The following is a 13,513-nucleotide window of genomic DNA, read 5'->3' on the forward strand; positions in this document are numbered from 1 at the left end:
CTTATAAATTCCTAGAGGTTTTGGTTGCCATTTGTATGAAAGTAGCATGAGCAGATCTATAATATGGATTTTTCTTAACCAGGATCTAAGAAAAATAATATTTATATCTGTGGCAACAGGAAACTATGAACTGAAGAAGAGAGTTGCTTGTCAGAGTTTTATCCCTAGCTGAAACGACAACTTTTTTTATTGTAGCACAAACAGTAAAAGAATGGTCTCGGATTGGGAGTAAAAGAAAACATAAATCAAGGAAACAGCCAGAGTTCTCTATGTCAGTATTTTATACTGATAAAGGAAGAAATGTGGGTAAGTGTTATCAAGATATGGTGGGTAGACATACCAGCCTTTTATTATAAAAATATTTGGATATTAGTGCACCGATAAACAGTGGGCTTTAAATTGTGAATAGAAGTGAGTTTAACATATCAAATAGTGCACCTCTGTGTGTGCGTGAAGTGCTTTGAGATCTTCTGTCAAAGGTGCTATAAGAAAAATTACTGTCATTGTGGTGTAGAAGATTGGAGGCGGTATGGTTTGGAATCTTCTGCATAAAATGAGTTTTAAAAATAAGTGACTTTTTATGTACATTGTTTTAAGGCAACTTTGATACATTTTTTCAAATGCAAAACTCTGTGTGAAATGATGGTCTTTTTTTTTTTTTTTACCAACAGGAAGACTGTCATGTGTGACTTCAAAAGGGCTATGATTTTAACCCAAGGCTCCCAATATTACTTTATTCGTGTTCTTACTAGGTGCAGTATACCGAAAGTATCCAGAGACAATGAGCGTAAGGAAGTCTGTTCCTTCTATTACATTACCAAAAAAAGAAGAAATCTGCTCAAGCAAACAGGTATTTAGTTCCTTACTAATAAACTGCCATTTTAGAAAAATCTTAATATGAATTAATATGAATATGATAACTTATTTTGATTCTTCTGTACAATGTATTATTACATAATAATCAGTCTTAATATTTACTAATTCAACCAATTGCTCCATTTGTTTGTCTTACAAGTGGCTGGCCAAGTACAGTATTAAGAAGCTTAAACTGGAATTGCCCAGACTGATGTTTGGTCCACACTGTATTCACCAAAAGAAAATTGTGGAGTCTCTGCACAAGAAAGTATCAGCAAAATATTGTACTATCTTCCCTAGTGTAGAAATCAATGTAAGCTTTTGCAGATATCATATATGTGCCTCAATGAAATACCTTTGTGTTTGTTTAAGACAATGCACATTGATCACTGATTGTGGTTTGCTAGTGTGATGTTCATCCTACCATTTCCTGCTGTTCTAAATCACCCTACCAGTAGAAAGCTAGCAAGGGTCTTGTATTCAGTCTGAGAAACATTTAGTGTATTTGAAGTGCAAACTGCATGGGATCTTTAGACTGTATGGGATCTCCTCTGCTCATACAGTCTGAAAAATTTATTTTAAAATAGGGACTTTTTTTAGTAAAGTTTTTAGAAATCATGTGTGAGTGGAAACTGGGAAACTGTTGGATCTTGATTATTGTGGTTTGTGGAACAAGTGGAGAGAAGCATAGCAAGTTAAGTCCAGGATATTACTGATCTCTTGCATGTATAAAACTATCACAAATAATGCAACGGATGCCCCTGTCCAGTCAAATTATATAATTTTGTTGCCCTGAACAACTGGCTGAAATGAGAATAGGCTTTCCTAATTTGAGTAAACCAATTATTTAGTAGCAATAGAGTCACAAAAGTTTTCTTGTGCTGTTTCATATATTTAAAGACAAAAAAACTAATCTCCCTGGTTTCTAATGCAGATAATGCATATAGACCAGCTGAGCTCACATCTGCTGAAATAAGATGCTCTTGTACAAATTGAATTTTTACAGGGGGTTGTGAAACATCTGCAGTTTCAGCCTAAAGAATTGGAAAGCTACGCTGAACAAATAGAGAAGGTGTTGCAGCGCTATATACAAAGAATACAGTGGCTTCTGTCAGGTATTGCATCAGTTTTTCTGTAAAGCATAATTTAAACATACCAAAAAAAAAAATCTTCCTATCTGCTATTTCCACTAGGATTAATCTGGACAGGTAGTCGAATATGAGGTTCAAACAAGGAGCTATTGTCCCTATTCTTCTGTGATTTGTAGCTGCAGAATTGTTTCAAAATTCTTTCTTGTTTGTTTTGTGTTGCAAACTATGCCCTGGAAACTACATTTTCATTTTTCTTAAAAAATATATATATATATATATATATATATATATATATATATATATATATATAGTCTTGGTTTATGAGTGTTTGGTTGTGAACAAAATATTAATGAAGCGTAAGCTTGATATGCAGACAACAGATTTGAGTGATGCCAGCTGCCTCTGTTAATACCAATAAATTGTTAACCTTGAGCCTTAATGCGATAGTTTAAATGACAATGTTATTTCACCTTTTAATACTTGTTTAATATGTCAATGCCTCCATTCTGAAACAATGTCTCGTGGTTCCTCAGCTCTAGATGTCTTTGCCATTTACTGTCCAGCAACTTGAAAAATAGGGCAATTTTAGCAAATACCTCAGAGCAGTACACAAGTGTTGTTATAAAAATGTCCGTTATACTGTAATTTTACAACAAATGTAAATGTAAAAGTAAGTTTAACATCAAAATCATACAAGTACTATTGTATTCATATCATCCACTTTGCATTTCATTGAACTGATTTTTAAAAATATTTGGATGAAGGTAAAATAGGGTTTCTAAGTTTACATTACTCTGATACAGGAGAATTCAGCATCTCTGTAGCTGATATACTTGTAGCTTGCTGTGAAATAATTAGTGCTGTGATGTATATTTTTACTCTTTTTATGTTATGTTGATGAATACAACTAGGCAGATGTTCCTACTGTCAGAATTTATCTGTCAACAGAACATATACAATAATAGTTGTAGGAAAAATGCGCTTTTCTGCATCTTTTACTAAGAATGGGCACTATTCAGAAGTTCAGTATCCCTGTTGGTAAAAGTATTTTGATCTCTCTGTTGCTCATAAAGATGTTTGTTATGAAATAGATTAATTCTTTGCTGAATTGCAAAGTAACATCAACAAATAGTTTAATGGAAGTTGCCACAACTGGCTGATAATTAATGCTTGATAGTGCTGGATTTGAAATGGCAGAAGACTTTTCTATTGTCAGCCCTGAACTACCTAGTTTCCCTTGCCCATTAAAATTTGTTATACAGAAATGTGCCCAGAATAACTCCTAAAAACTGAAGATTCTACAGTATGCTGAAAAAAATGGTATATTCAGTAAAATAAGCCTATGAAATGACACTTAATTAGTCTTAATATTGTGGTTCAGGAAGCCGAAGATTGTTTGGTACCATTTTGGAAGCAAATGTCTGTGTTTTGATTGATACATCTGGTTCCATGGAGCCTTATTTGCCACGTGTCACAAAAGAACTTACCTCCCTCATCTGGGAACAACTGAGAAAAAATGAAGTCAGGCATGTATAAACTACTGATAAAGATTGAAATATGTGCTACTTATTTTTATGTAATGCTGCATAGTAATTACTAATAACACTACTGAAACTCAGTACAAGTAGTTACTGTATGGTAGTGTATAAGATGCATATGACATGAACTGCTTTTTTGTTGTTCTTTGTAACCAACTTCTGATTCTCCACTCTGTAATTTTTGGGCCTCATTTGCCATTGGTGATGCTGTTTATCCTTTTGGGCTCATCGCTCTCATGGCATCTTCTGGTGACTCAGAACAAGATATGCTTTCTGACACTTCCAAAGCTGAAGACTTCATTCCAATACTAAGTTGTTGGGTTCTTTTTTTCTTTTCTATTTCAAAACTGGTTTATCCAAGATGATTGATAATATTGATTAGGGTTAAATGTTGTGAGCCATCTTTTTCCCCAGGTTTAACCTGCTGAGCTTTGCAGAAAACACAGAGAGTTGGAGGGAGTATCTTGTGGAGGCAACTGATGAAACATGTCATGACGCTGTACAGTGGGTGTCCAGATTCCAAGCTTATGGTAATACATGCATCCTTATGGCTTTACAGGTTAGTAAACTGCATATTATATTGTGGTGAAGAAGAAATGGTGTATAGTGGTGATAAAACACTGCTATCTGACAGATAATATTTTAGGGAAAATTATTTGGTCAAAGTGCACAACACTTTTTACATGCAAAACATTGAACAGTTCTGGAATCAAGCCACTGTTCCTGTCCCCAAAGCTCATAGATACTAGAATTCATTGCTTGTATTGAATTTAGGAAAAACGTGAAATGTCAGTAGTTGCATTAACCTCTATGCGTTCAGAGAGTACTGGAGAAGAAAAATAGCCAGTTCTTCAAAATGATGTTTATGTAAAACTATTGATTGTGATATATTTGCTCAGGGCCAAATGGGGACTTGTAGAGAAGCAATGGTCGTTGGAACGGCATACACATTGGGTACTATTCTTGAGCTTCAGTAACAGATGAAGAAATTTTTCTCCTATAAAAATTCTCAATGTAGAAATTCACAGCAATAATAATTCAAAACAGGGACTGAAATGGCTTGCAATTTCATGAGATTTAAAATTTAAATCAAAAGAGAAATGTTGCCTTAAATGACTGATTCTTGTTGGAGATACCCTTACAGAATCTCCATATGAAGTTTCTGGAATTTATGGTGAATCAAGTGCAGTAGAATTTTAAGACATGTCTATATTAGAGAAATGTTCACTGAGCCAATTACCATAGCAAGCTTTCATAATATAAAAAGGCCAAACCCTAATGGGCCTGATTTTCAGACATTAAGCATCTATAACTCCCAGTATACAAAGCGTGGTCAAAAAATCTCCTGTCAGCAGTTGTCTAAAACCAGATCAGTGGACCTGCTCACTTTTAGCTTATTTCAGTGAGTCAGTTTTTGATGATGCCTTTCTCACAGATTTATTGCATTATGCTACAAACAATCTATTCATTTATTTTTAGGAAGTTATATCTTTGCTAAGCAGTAACTATGATCTCTTTCATACCTAGTGAAAAGGAAAAGACAATACTAACTTGATTTATGTTGTGGTAAATACACAGCTATCTTATATTATTGGAATAGCGTTTTCATTCTTAAATATAACTTTTTATATAAAATGTCCTAATTATTTAAGATTATTTTTCTGCTTTTCAGAAGGCTTTCAGTTTTCAAGATATAGAGGCACTATATGTATTGACTGATGGAAAACCAGATACCAGTTGCAGTCTCATTTTAAAAGAAATTGGAAGATTGAGAAAGAAACAAGATATTAAAATCCACACCATTTCTTTTAGCTGTACAGACAGGTACATGATATTTTTCAACAACAACAACAAAAAAAATCTTTAAAATTACTAGTTTACTTGCTGTCAAAGAGGGCTGCGTTGTCATGCCATGTGCTCAGCTCGTGGACACCAGGATTGAGCTAGGCCTTTATACAGGTGGGAACTGTGTGGGCTGTTCTGACCCAGGTGTTTGCCACATAGAGTACATCTCCCACAGTTCATATCCTTGAGAGAATTGCCTTCAAATACACGGAGAAGTGATATGCATCACTAGTCTGCAGCACTGAGGTCAGTCCTGTGGTTCTGCCACAAGCCTTTCATACACACATCCCACCACCACCCTAGAGATCTGGAGAAAAGTAATATACTTACCCTGGATTGGAATCAGAAGCACTAGGAAAGTGCTGATGCAGGCCATGGGAGGGTGTGGGTTAAAGATATTTCCCTGTATGTTCCTTTGCAGGGATCTTTGCACGGTTCAGAACTGGAAACCCTGGAGCAATATCAGAAAGTATGCGCACCTCTAGATTCTCCTGCATGGTGGCTTTATGGCCCAGGGAGCAGATAGCCACACAGGCAGCAGGCTTTCCAGAATAGGTGCATATCTACTCTGCCACCCCAAAATGCAGTTGTCCCAGGTCTTCAAAAATCCAGCCTTTGTTTTCTTGAATTAAATGCAGCATTGCCTGCCAGCCCTCTTGTCCTCAGTGGCAGGCATGAGGTTAGCAACTTCTGGATAATGCCACTGGGTTATCAAGCTGCCATGAAAAACTCTTGACCCTCTCATAGCACAAATTGACAAGCAGTATTGTTTCTGTTGGGTGCCAGGTTGCATTCCTCTGAATGCTGGGATGGATGTTGCCAGGTAAAAACTTTGAATTATTGGTGCTAAGATGAAAAAGTCAACTTTAAGTGTTTATGAAGAACTGTGTCATTAGTGTTTTGAGTTGATTTGCATATCATTTGGTTAACTGGTCAGTAATCAATCATTCTCTGTTAAGCAAATCTGCTCATAAAGGAGACAGGTGTCACTTCTGACTACGAGTTACTCCGAAACAAAAACTGCTGCTTCGTTTTGGAAGAAATTAGTAGTTATGGAGATTTTAGTGTCCAGTTCTAGTATTTAATTAATCCTTGCAGCTTAATAGAAATTAACGGAGGTATGACTATTAGAACTGTTAAGGGTGCTAATCCCTGGGAGAGAAGACTCTAAAATGCCACAGAAAAAAATTGTAGTAAGGGTGTGTGATTTAGATTTAGATTTCTCATACTTGTAATGAGAATATAATAACAACTACATTAGTTGCCCCAAAGATGAACCTTTGGGATAAGTAATAGGGGCTACAAAAGAGTATAAAGAATAGGGTACACACCAAATGCTCCTTCCGCTGATGGAGTCTCCCAGCTTTTGGCTTTTTTTCCATGTAAAATATTACTACCCTTTCCATGCCAGCTGGGCTTCTGAGTTCTTTTGTTTTAGTTTCTTTTTTTTAGTTCCGTTGCTGTGCTGAACCTCTTGTCCAAAAATAACCTGGTTTTGGAGGTCGTGACAACTAAGCAGTGTATATTTTTTATTAGAAGTTGAAGATTAGAAATGGCATAGAAGTTTATAATCAAGTCCTCCAAACTACTTGTTTGGACATAAGATTTTTTGAGAAGTTTTTATGAAATTCTTCTATTGTTGTTGCTGTTATTCTAACAGTTTTTGTAAGTAACCTACTACCTTATTGTCAACAGAAGAGCTAATGAATTTCTGAAGAAGCTTGCTTCCCAAACAGGAGGGCGCTACCATTGCTGTTCTGGAGATGTGGATGGACAATTAGCAGCACACAAAATGTTGACAGAAGGGCTTGATGATGATGATGTATGATAAGTGGTTCTTTGGTTTTGTTTTGTTTAATTTCAACACAGTTCATCAGTAATCAAACTGCATTTAAAAAAGAAAAATCATTAGAAAATAAATGCAAGACTCCTCAGATACTTTACACTGAAACCAAACAGACAAATATTAACATCTGGCCTTGCCTCTCTGCCAGCTGCCTTGGCAAGGTGACAGAACCCTTGGAAGAAGTATAGAACTCAATATAATTTTTGAAAGAGAACTGGAAAAAAATCCTGTATCTTGACACTTTGATTTTAAGCCAAGTTTAGCTTTTATTGTGCCGCCTTATCCTCACCATCTTGTATTTAGTTTTTGTCATTGTAAAATCAGTGTTATACAGTGTTTAGCAAAATATAGCTCCTGCAAGAGACTTCCATGATTACCACAGTAGAGAAATATATTGGCGAACAGAACCATGTTCAATGTAGAGTTGCTTTGCTCTCCCTCTGTAAATACAAGACTTTTCCTGCCAGTATGTAGGAGCAGTGAGATTTAGAGCTTTGGCTCAGTTAATTAAATTATTAGAAATTGCAAAAAATAAACAAGTGCAGAGTAAAGGATAATATTTTAATTCTGTTTTCAGGATCCAGTTTTCCCTTACTTTGAAGGAGATGATTTAAAGAAACTTACTCAAGAAGCAGCAAAAGCCAGAAGTTTTTTAAAGCAGGCAAAGTCTTTGAAGTGAGTATTTATAAAGAATCTTTCAATATTTGTTTTTTTGTTTTTTTTCATGAAGAGAGGACAAGAATATCTGACTTAATGTCTGCCTTTTATAACAGAATCCCTGTTTCTTCCTTGTACTGTCAATTTTAGTGTTTTCTTGCAGCTTGGAAACTGACATGCAAACAAGCTGGCTACTTTAGAGGGATTTACTTCTAAGGTCTTGTACAATTAGCTACCATCACAGTAGAGGATCTGAGCATATTCTAACAGTGTATTAAACTTCAGGGCTATTTTTTCTGTCACTAGTGGTCCCTCGATTTCTCACTCTTATTTCAAAGAGAAATTACATGAAGTTGTTTCTCTCCCTGCCGAGTTATGTCATCTGCAAATCATTATATTTCTTTTCCTATGTATTATTGAAAACTGTCATTAATGTCAGGCAATGTCCTTTTTAGCACCTCTTCCTTTAGTCTGACCTCTTATTATGGAATACAGATTATTTTTATTTTCTAAAATCTGCATGGGCTCCTTCTATCCTACCTCAGCCTGACTTCTCTAACTGAATCATCGTCCATTCTCTGCTGGAATTATGTCAGACCTTTCTTCTGTTCTCAAACAATCCTGTCTCAACCCATCTACTTTTCCAGTTACCATCCATCTCCCTTTCTCTTTGCCTCTAACAACCTGTAAAATGTTTTTTTTCTTCCAACACAACTGAAATTAAGAAAGTTTCTACTAACCTTTTTCTGGGCAGATCCTAAGCCTTCCTATTCGCTCTTCTTATGTTTCCTGATTTACCAAAGCATCTGACAAAATCATTCTCCTTTCAGAAAATTTCATCTCTGTCTCAGTCATTTTTTGCTTCCCTAGATTCTCTTTTGACCCTTAATCTTCTTCCTTTCCCCTGAAGTCATCCGCCCACCAGAATTTGTTATGCATCTTCCCCTCTTTCCTTCTTTACTGCAGTCTTTGGTTATCTTATCTCCAGGTAGAATTATCATGCTCTGCCAAAGGCTCCTCAGGTTTGTATCCCTTTCTTTCCTGTTCTTCATCTCCTCTTAGGCATCCTCCCTTGACATGAACTTTTTCTCCCTTTTCTATTAACAGTTATATGACAGATAATGGTACAATGTAGTGCCAGGCAGAGGTATCCCATCTGTCTCCAAATGAGCTAGGTCAGTTCCTGGGAGCAGCATAGCCATGATAGCATTGTGCTTCATCTGTGTCTCAGTAGACTGAATTGGCTCAGGTGGCACATCATTCCCTGCCGCTTCTGGTATCACTCACTCGGAGCTAGCTCTGATAGCAGCCTAGAACTGGAGGGAAGGACAGTTAAATTGTATTGATCCTTATGTTCCTTCAGTGTTATACTTCCTAACTGCCAGTCCAGAGCCAGAAAGTGCCACTTCAATGGTAATAGCTGGCCAAAAGTGGTTGGGAAGAGCTTTATAATTCATTATATCTCCACAATTATAAGGTTTTCTGTTACACAAAGGCATGGCTAAGCAGACAGAGATACATAGCTACTACATGTCTCTATGAAAAGCTGCTGTAATTCTTTGTTTTTTGTTTTTAATAGGTTATTGATAGAAACATGGAATGTAAACCAAAAGGACAATTCTGTCTTTTAAAAGAAGTGCTCAGGTAAACAGTCACCATTAATAGATAAACTATATATAAAGTATGATCTATGTCAATATAAGGGTAATGTTGCATAAGCTTTGTGTAAATAAGTATTAATTTCCAGCAGTGGCTTTCTCCAAAGTTGAAAACATTGTAATGATTGTAGTGTTTAGCCTAGCTAGTTCCATGTAGAGCCTAATACACACAAAGAACGTTCAAAGAGAATCATTCTGTTTGGGCTAGGCAGACACATGTTTGTATTTATGAACGGTTTTGTTCTTTTTCAAGAGCAGCCTGCTAAGCACAGGTTAGGACCAGATGTAATGGCTGTAATAACAATTGCTACATGGGGTGCATGATTTACTCAGTTAAATGAACAGAACTGATTGGAAAAAGACCCCATTAACAGTAAAGACATGGTCTGCAAATGCAGAACTGTTGTTACAAGACAGTGGGAGAGGCAACTGGACAAACAAAACAGCTCAGAGAGCCAACCTGCTGCTTTTAAGTTAGCAAAGCAAAAATTACAGGAAAAGATAAATTGCTCTGTGAAAACACAGTAATGCTTTCTTAGGGGAAATGAGAAAGACAAGAGGTGACAGAAGCAGTTGTCACAGAGCCTCTTTAAGGGGAAAAATGGACATGCAGACAACTGCAGAGGCCACTAGAGAACTTAGGCCTGCCAAGATGCTCATCAAGGAATTAGTTAAGGCAGATGTATAGTGAGACTGTTTTAAAATCCTTGTTTCTATAGCTGTAGTTTGTATTTTGGTTTACAAACATTGCCCAGTCATTCAAAGAGAAGCAAAAAGTCCTGTCAGACCCACTCAGTAAAGAATACCTGCTTCACAGAGAACTGAACCTGGTGCTTGGTCAAATATGTGCAGAATTCAGTGTATAGGGACTGATTGCTGAAGAGAGAGACTTGGAGAGGAAACAGGTGTATAACCATCCTGTAATAGCAAGAAAGTCGTTACAGACATGTAGAGACAGAGGCTAGTGTTGCACATCTACTTCAGACTTCGTCCTTCCAAGGTAAACTGTATTGCTTGTAAAATGTATAGGAAGACATTCCTTTTAATGTACTTCAAAAAGTACATGGCACTGTAGCACAGTTAAGCACATAAGTCAGGAAAATTGCAAGTTACTCAATTTATACTTTTTTTCCAGTGTCATTTTTATCAAGTGTGATGGTGAGCCCACGTGGTTCATACGTTTTGATTTGTATTTAAAAACCTATTCATGTGCTTGACTTGTAGGATTAAATTTTAGACCAACAAAGGGTGCTGAAGAGGTTTGGAGTGGTACCACGAACCTGCTTCCTTTCAATATGTGTTAAAGCTTCCAGCTTCAAGTGGAAAGAGCAGAAGAGGTACTCTTTGTCTCTGAGCTTCTGGCAAGAGGAGAGGTTACAGATGACAAGTACTGCTGACTTATTCCACTTGCAGACTTTGCAGATCTCAGAAGTCAAGCCCTGAACTCTCCAAAGTTTAAACATAAGTAGAGGATAGTTGTCTATATAGGTAATACAAATTATAGAAAATGAAGTGAATTTCTAATACAGTTAGTAGCTACACACTCTTGTTTCTCTGGAGACTAGGAAAAATTATTGTACTGCATCAAACTAGGAATTGCTTTGGTCCATTGGCAGTATGTCCAAGATGTCTTTCTGGCGGTTGGTTTGAGATTTGATTGCTGGTGCTTGTTATCCCTAACAGATGGGACAGATGGCTATGATACTAGAAAGAGAATTCTTTATGCCAGTTTTGAATTAAAAAAAAATCCAAGAAACAACATTAGTAGAGAAAACAAAGCTTGGAATGAATGTTTTTTCCAAAAGAAGTTTGCTAATAGTTATTTCCAGTCTTTGCTTTTTATGTTGTCAGTAGTGAAGGATTTAAAGTGGATGATTCAGAAATCTGCAGACATGTAAACAAGTAATATCCTTGTTGCTGATAAAGTCTGGTTATGTTTGTATAAGCAGACACTGCTAGTCTTCACAGAAGTTCTGCTAAATTCTTACATAAGGGTTTCCTATTCTATGAAGATTAAAAATATGTTTGCCAGAATCTTATAAGAAAATCCAGTTTAAATTAATTGCAATACTCTGAGGCCTATATTTTTCCTGTTGATTTTTGAAATACGCATTTTTTAATGAGGAACTCGGTGATGACAGCTCATTAGTATTTTGTAGATGTTTAGTGGGTAGGTCTTTAAGAGGGTTAGGATTTCATTCCAAATGCTTAATATATGTAATATTTAAGAAAAAGGGGTTCAGACTACAAAATTCAGATACTTTATCTGAGTTTACTCAGGAGTCATTCTTACTCCTGAGTGCCAGCTGATGGAAATGATTGGATATACTTTGATCTGGAAGATACTCTTTTCTTTTCCTCCATTTTCTCTCCACAAAGAATTAAAAACTGTTTCCATCGTGAAAGTCTCTGTGGTGTTGTATGCTCTGCACCAGCTTACTCCTGCATTCCATGTTAGTAGCAGCCCACTGTACAATACTGCAGTTAAAAAAAATCCTCTGAAAAGATCACTTGATGTGATTTTATTAGTGCATGTGTTAGTATCTATATAACTTCTGAGATGCTTTGATATGAAAATGTTAATTAGATTAGTAGGATTAGTTCCTGGGGGTATATAAATACTAGATGATGATCATTTGTAAAACAAATGCATTTGTACTAGCAGAAATGTTAAACAATAGATCCAGGTAGAAGAGACAGGGTTTCTGTATTGCCAAGAAGAGACACTCATTTATTCCTCGGAGGTTTTAAGAAATGCTACAATATTGTAGCATGGATTCTGATAAAGGTCCTTTAAAAAGACTTTAAGAGGAAATATACTTGTGCAAGTACATTAAATGATATCAGAGACTCTTTCTGAAGATAGTAATGTAAATGTTAGATTTTGCAAATGGGGATAAGCAGCAAAACATTTCAGTGTGGTGTGTTAGACTATGATCTGGCAGACTCCTTGCATTATGGCCTTTTTTTCTGTACAATATTTGAGTTTCATAGTTTATTCGAAACAACTTCTCTGAGTGACAACTCAGTTTACAAAATTTCTCTATAGACTGACTGTCAATGGATCTATGTAATCCTAAATTCACTGCAACCTGCATTAACACTCATTTACATGGACAGTTGTTTGTTTTGGTTTAAACTAGTCATTTGTTCCTGTGGGCAGGGCAAAGCAAGTTTGTAGCTCTGGGTCTCCTGAGCATGCTCACAGTGTAGGCTTGAAGTAGGTGTTAGGAATTCAGGAGTCTGCTAGTTGCTGGTGGTGTAAGCTGGCAGTTCTCCTATTCAAGAAAAACACAACAGAAAAGTTAGGAACAAATGTTTACCCTAGGATTTGTGTAACCACAGAAACTTTAAAACAACGAGGTGTTACAGTATTTAGGCATTTCATCCCTCCAATTTCACTTCTTTTGTAAGTGTTCTCAGGCTGTGGTGCCTCTCTTGTCCATGCTTCTGAAGCCTTGTTACCTTGCTGGTTGGTCAGTCCTGCTCTCTACTCAGAGCAGCTCCTTCCTCTTCAGTATGGTTTCTATCTCCTGCCTATTACTACCTGGAAAATCTTGTCCTACCTGCTCCCATCAATCTGAGAAATATTTAGTCAGAAAAACATTTTAAGGAGATAGATCATTAGTGGATCACCTGATTGAGTGCTCTGTTAATGATTTTTCTATGTTGATCTCATATATGTCATTTGCCTTCCCGGTTTGCACTTCCTGGAATGCAATTCATTGTATTTAAGACATAATAAAAGGAGTTTTGTAATTGACAAAGACATATATTTTTCTGCCAGCTCGTTTGTAAGTCATGTCATTGCTGTGACTCACTGAATATCTTGATTTGCATACAATGGATTAAAAGCAAACAGCTAAACCAGTTACTGCCGTCAAGGATGTGGCCTACCACCTATCAGAAGATTGCTGGTTTTGCAGCAGGGGTGGGTAACCTCTGTGTGAAACAGCTCATGTACTGCCATAATTTACAGCTTCCAATTGCTGTGGTAAACTGGTACAGATGTTCATATTAGCT

General features: G+C 36.5%; 1 protein-coding gene across 1 annotated transcript in view; it reads left to right on the top strand.

Moving 5' to 3' along the window:
- VWA3A (von Willebrand factor A domain containing 3A) overlaps positions 1-13,246 on the top strand; it is a 37,460-nt gene extending 24,214 nt beyond the window's left edge. Inside the window, exons 24-34 of the mRNA XM_067306472.1 lie at positions 196-306; positions 753-850; positions 1,016-1,168; positions 1,862-1,970; positions 3,328-3,472; positions 3,899-4,043; positions 5,157-5,308; positions 7,025-7,151; positions 7,753-7,850; positions 9,412-9,476; positions 10,715-13,246. Coding sequence (XP_067162573.1) covers positions 196-306; positions 753-850; positions 1,016-1,168; positions 1,862-1,970; positions 3,328-3,472; positions 3,899-4,043; positions 5,157-5,308; positions 7,025-7,151; positions 7,753-7,850; positions 9,412-9,463 — 1,190 coding nt within the window. The 3' untranslated portion in view covers positions 9,464-9,476; positions 10,715-13,246. The remainder of the gene's footprint in view (positions 1-195; positions 307-752; positions 851-1,015; positions 1,169-1,861; positions 1,971-3,327; positions 3,473-3,898; positions 4,044-5,156; positions 5,309-7,024; positions 7,152-7,752; positions 7,851-9,411; positions 9,477-10,714) is intronic.
- Positions 13,247-13,513: the final 267 nt, after the last annotated feature.

Source organism: Apteryx mantelli, chromosome 16, assembly GCF_036417845.1.
Source record: "Apteryx mantelli isolate bAptMan1 chromosome 16, bAptMan1.hap1, whole genome shotgun sequence".
NCBI lineage: Eukaryota > Metazoa > Chordata > Aves > Apterygiformes > Apterygidae > Apteryx > Apteryx mantelli.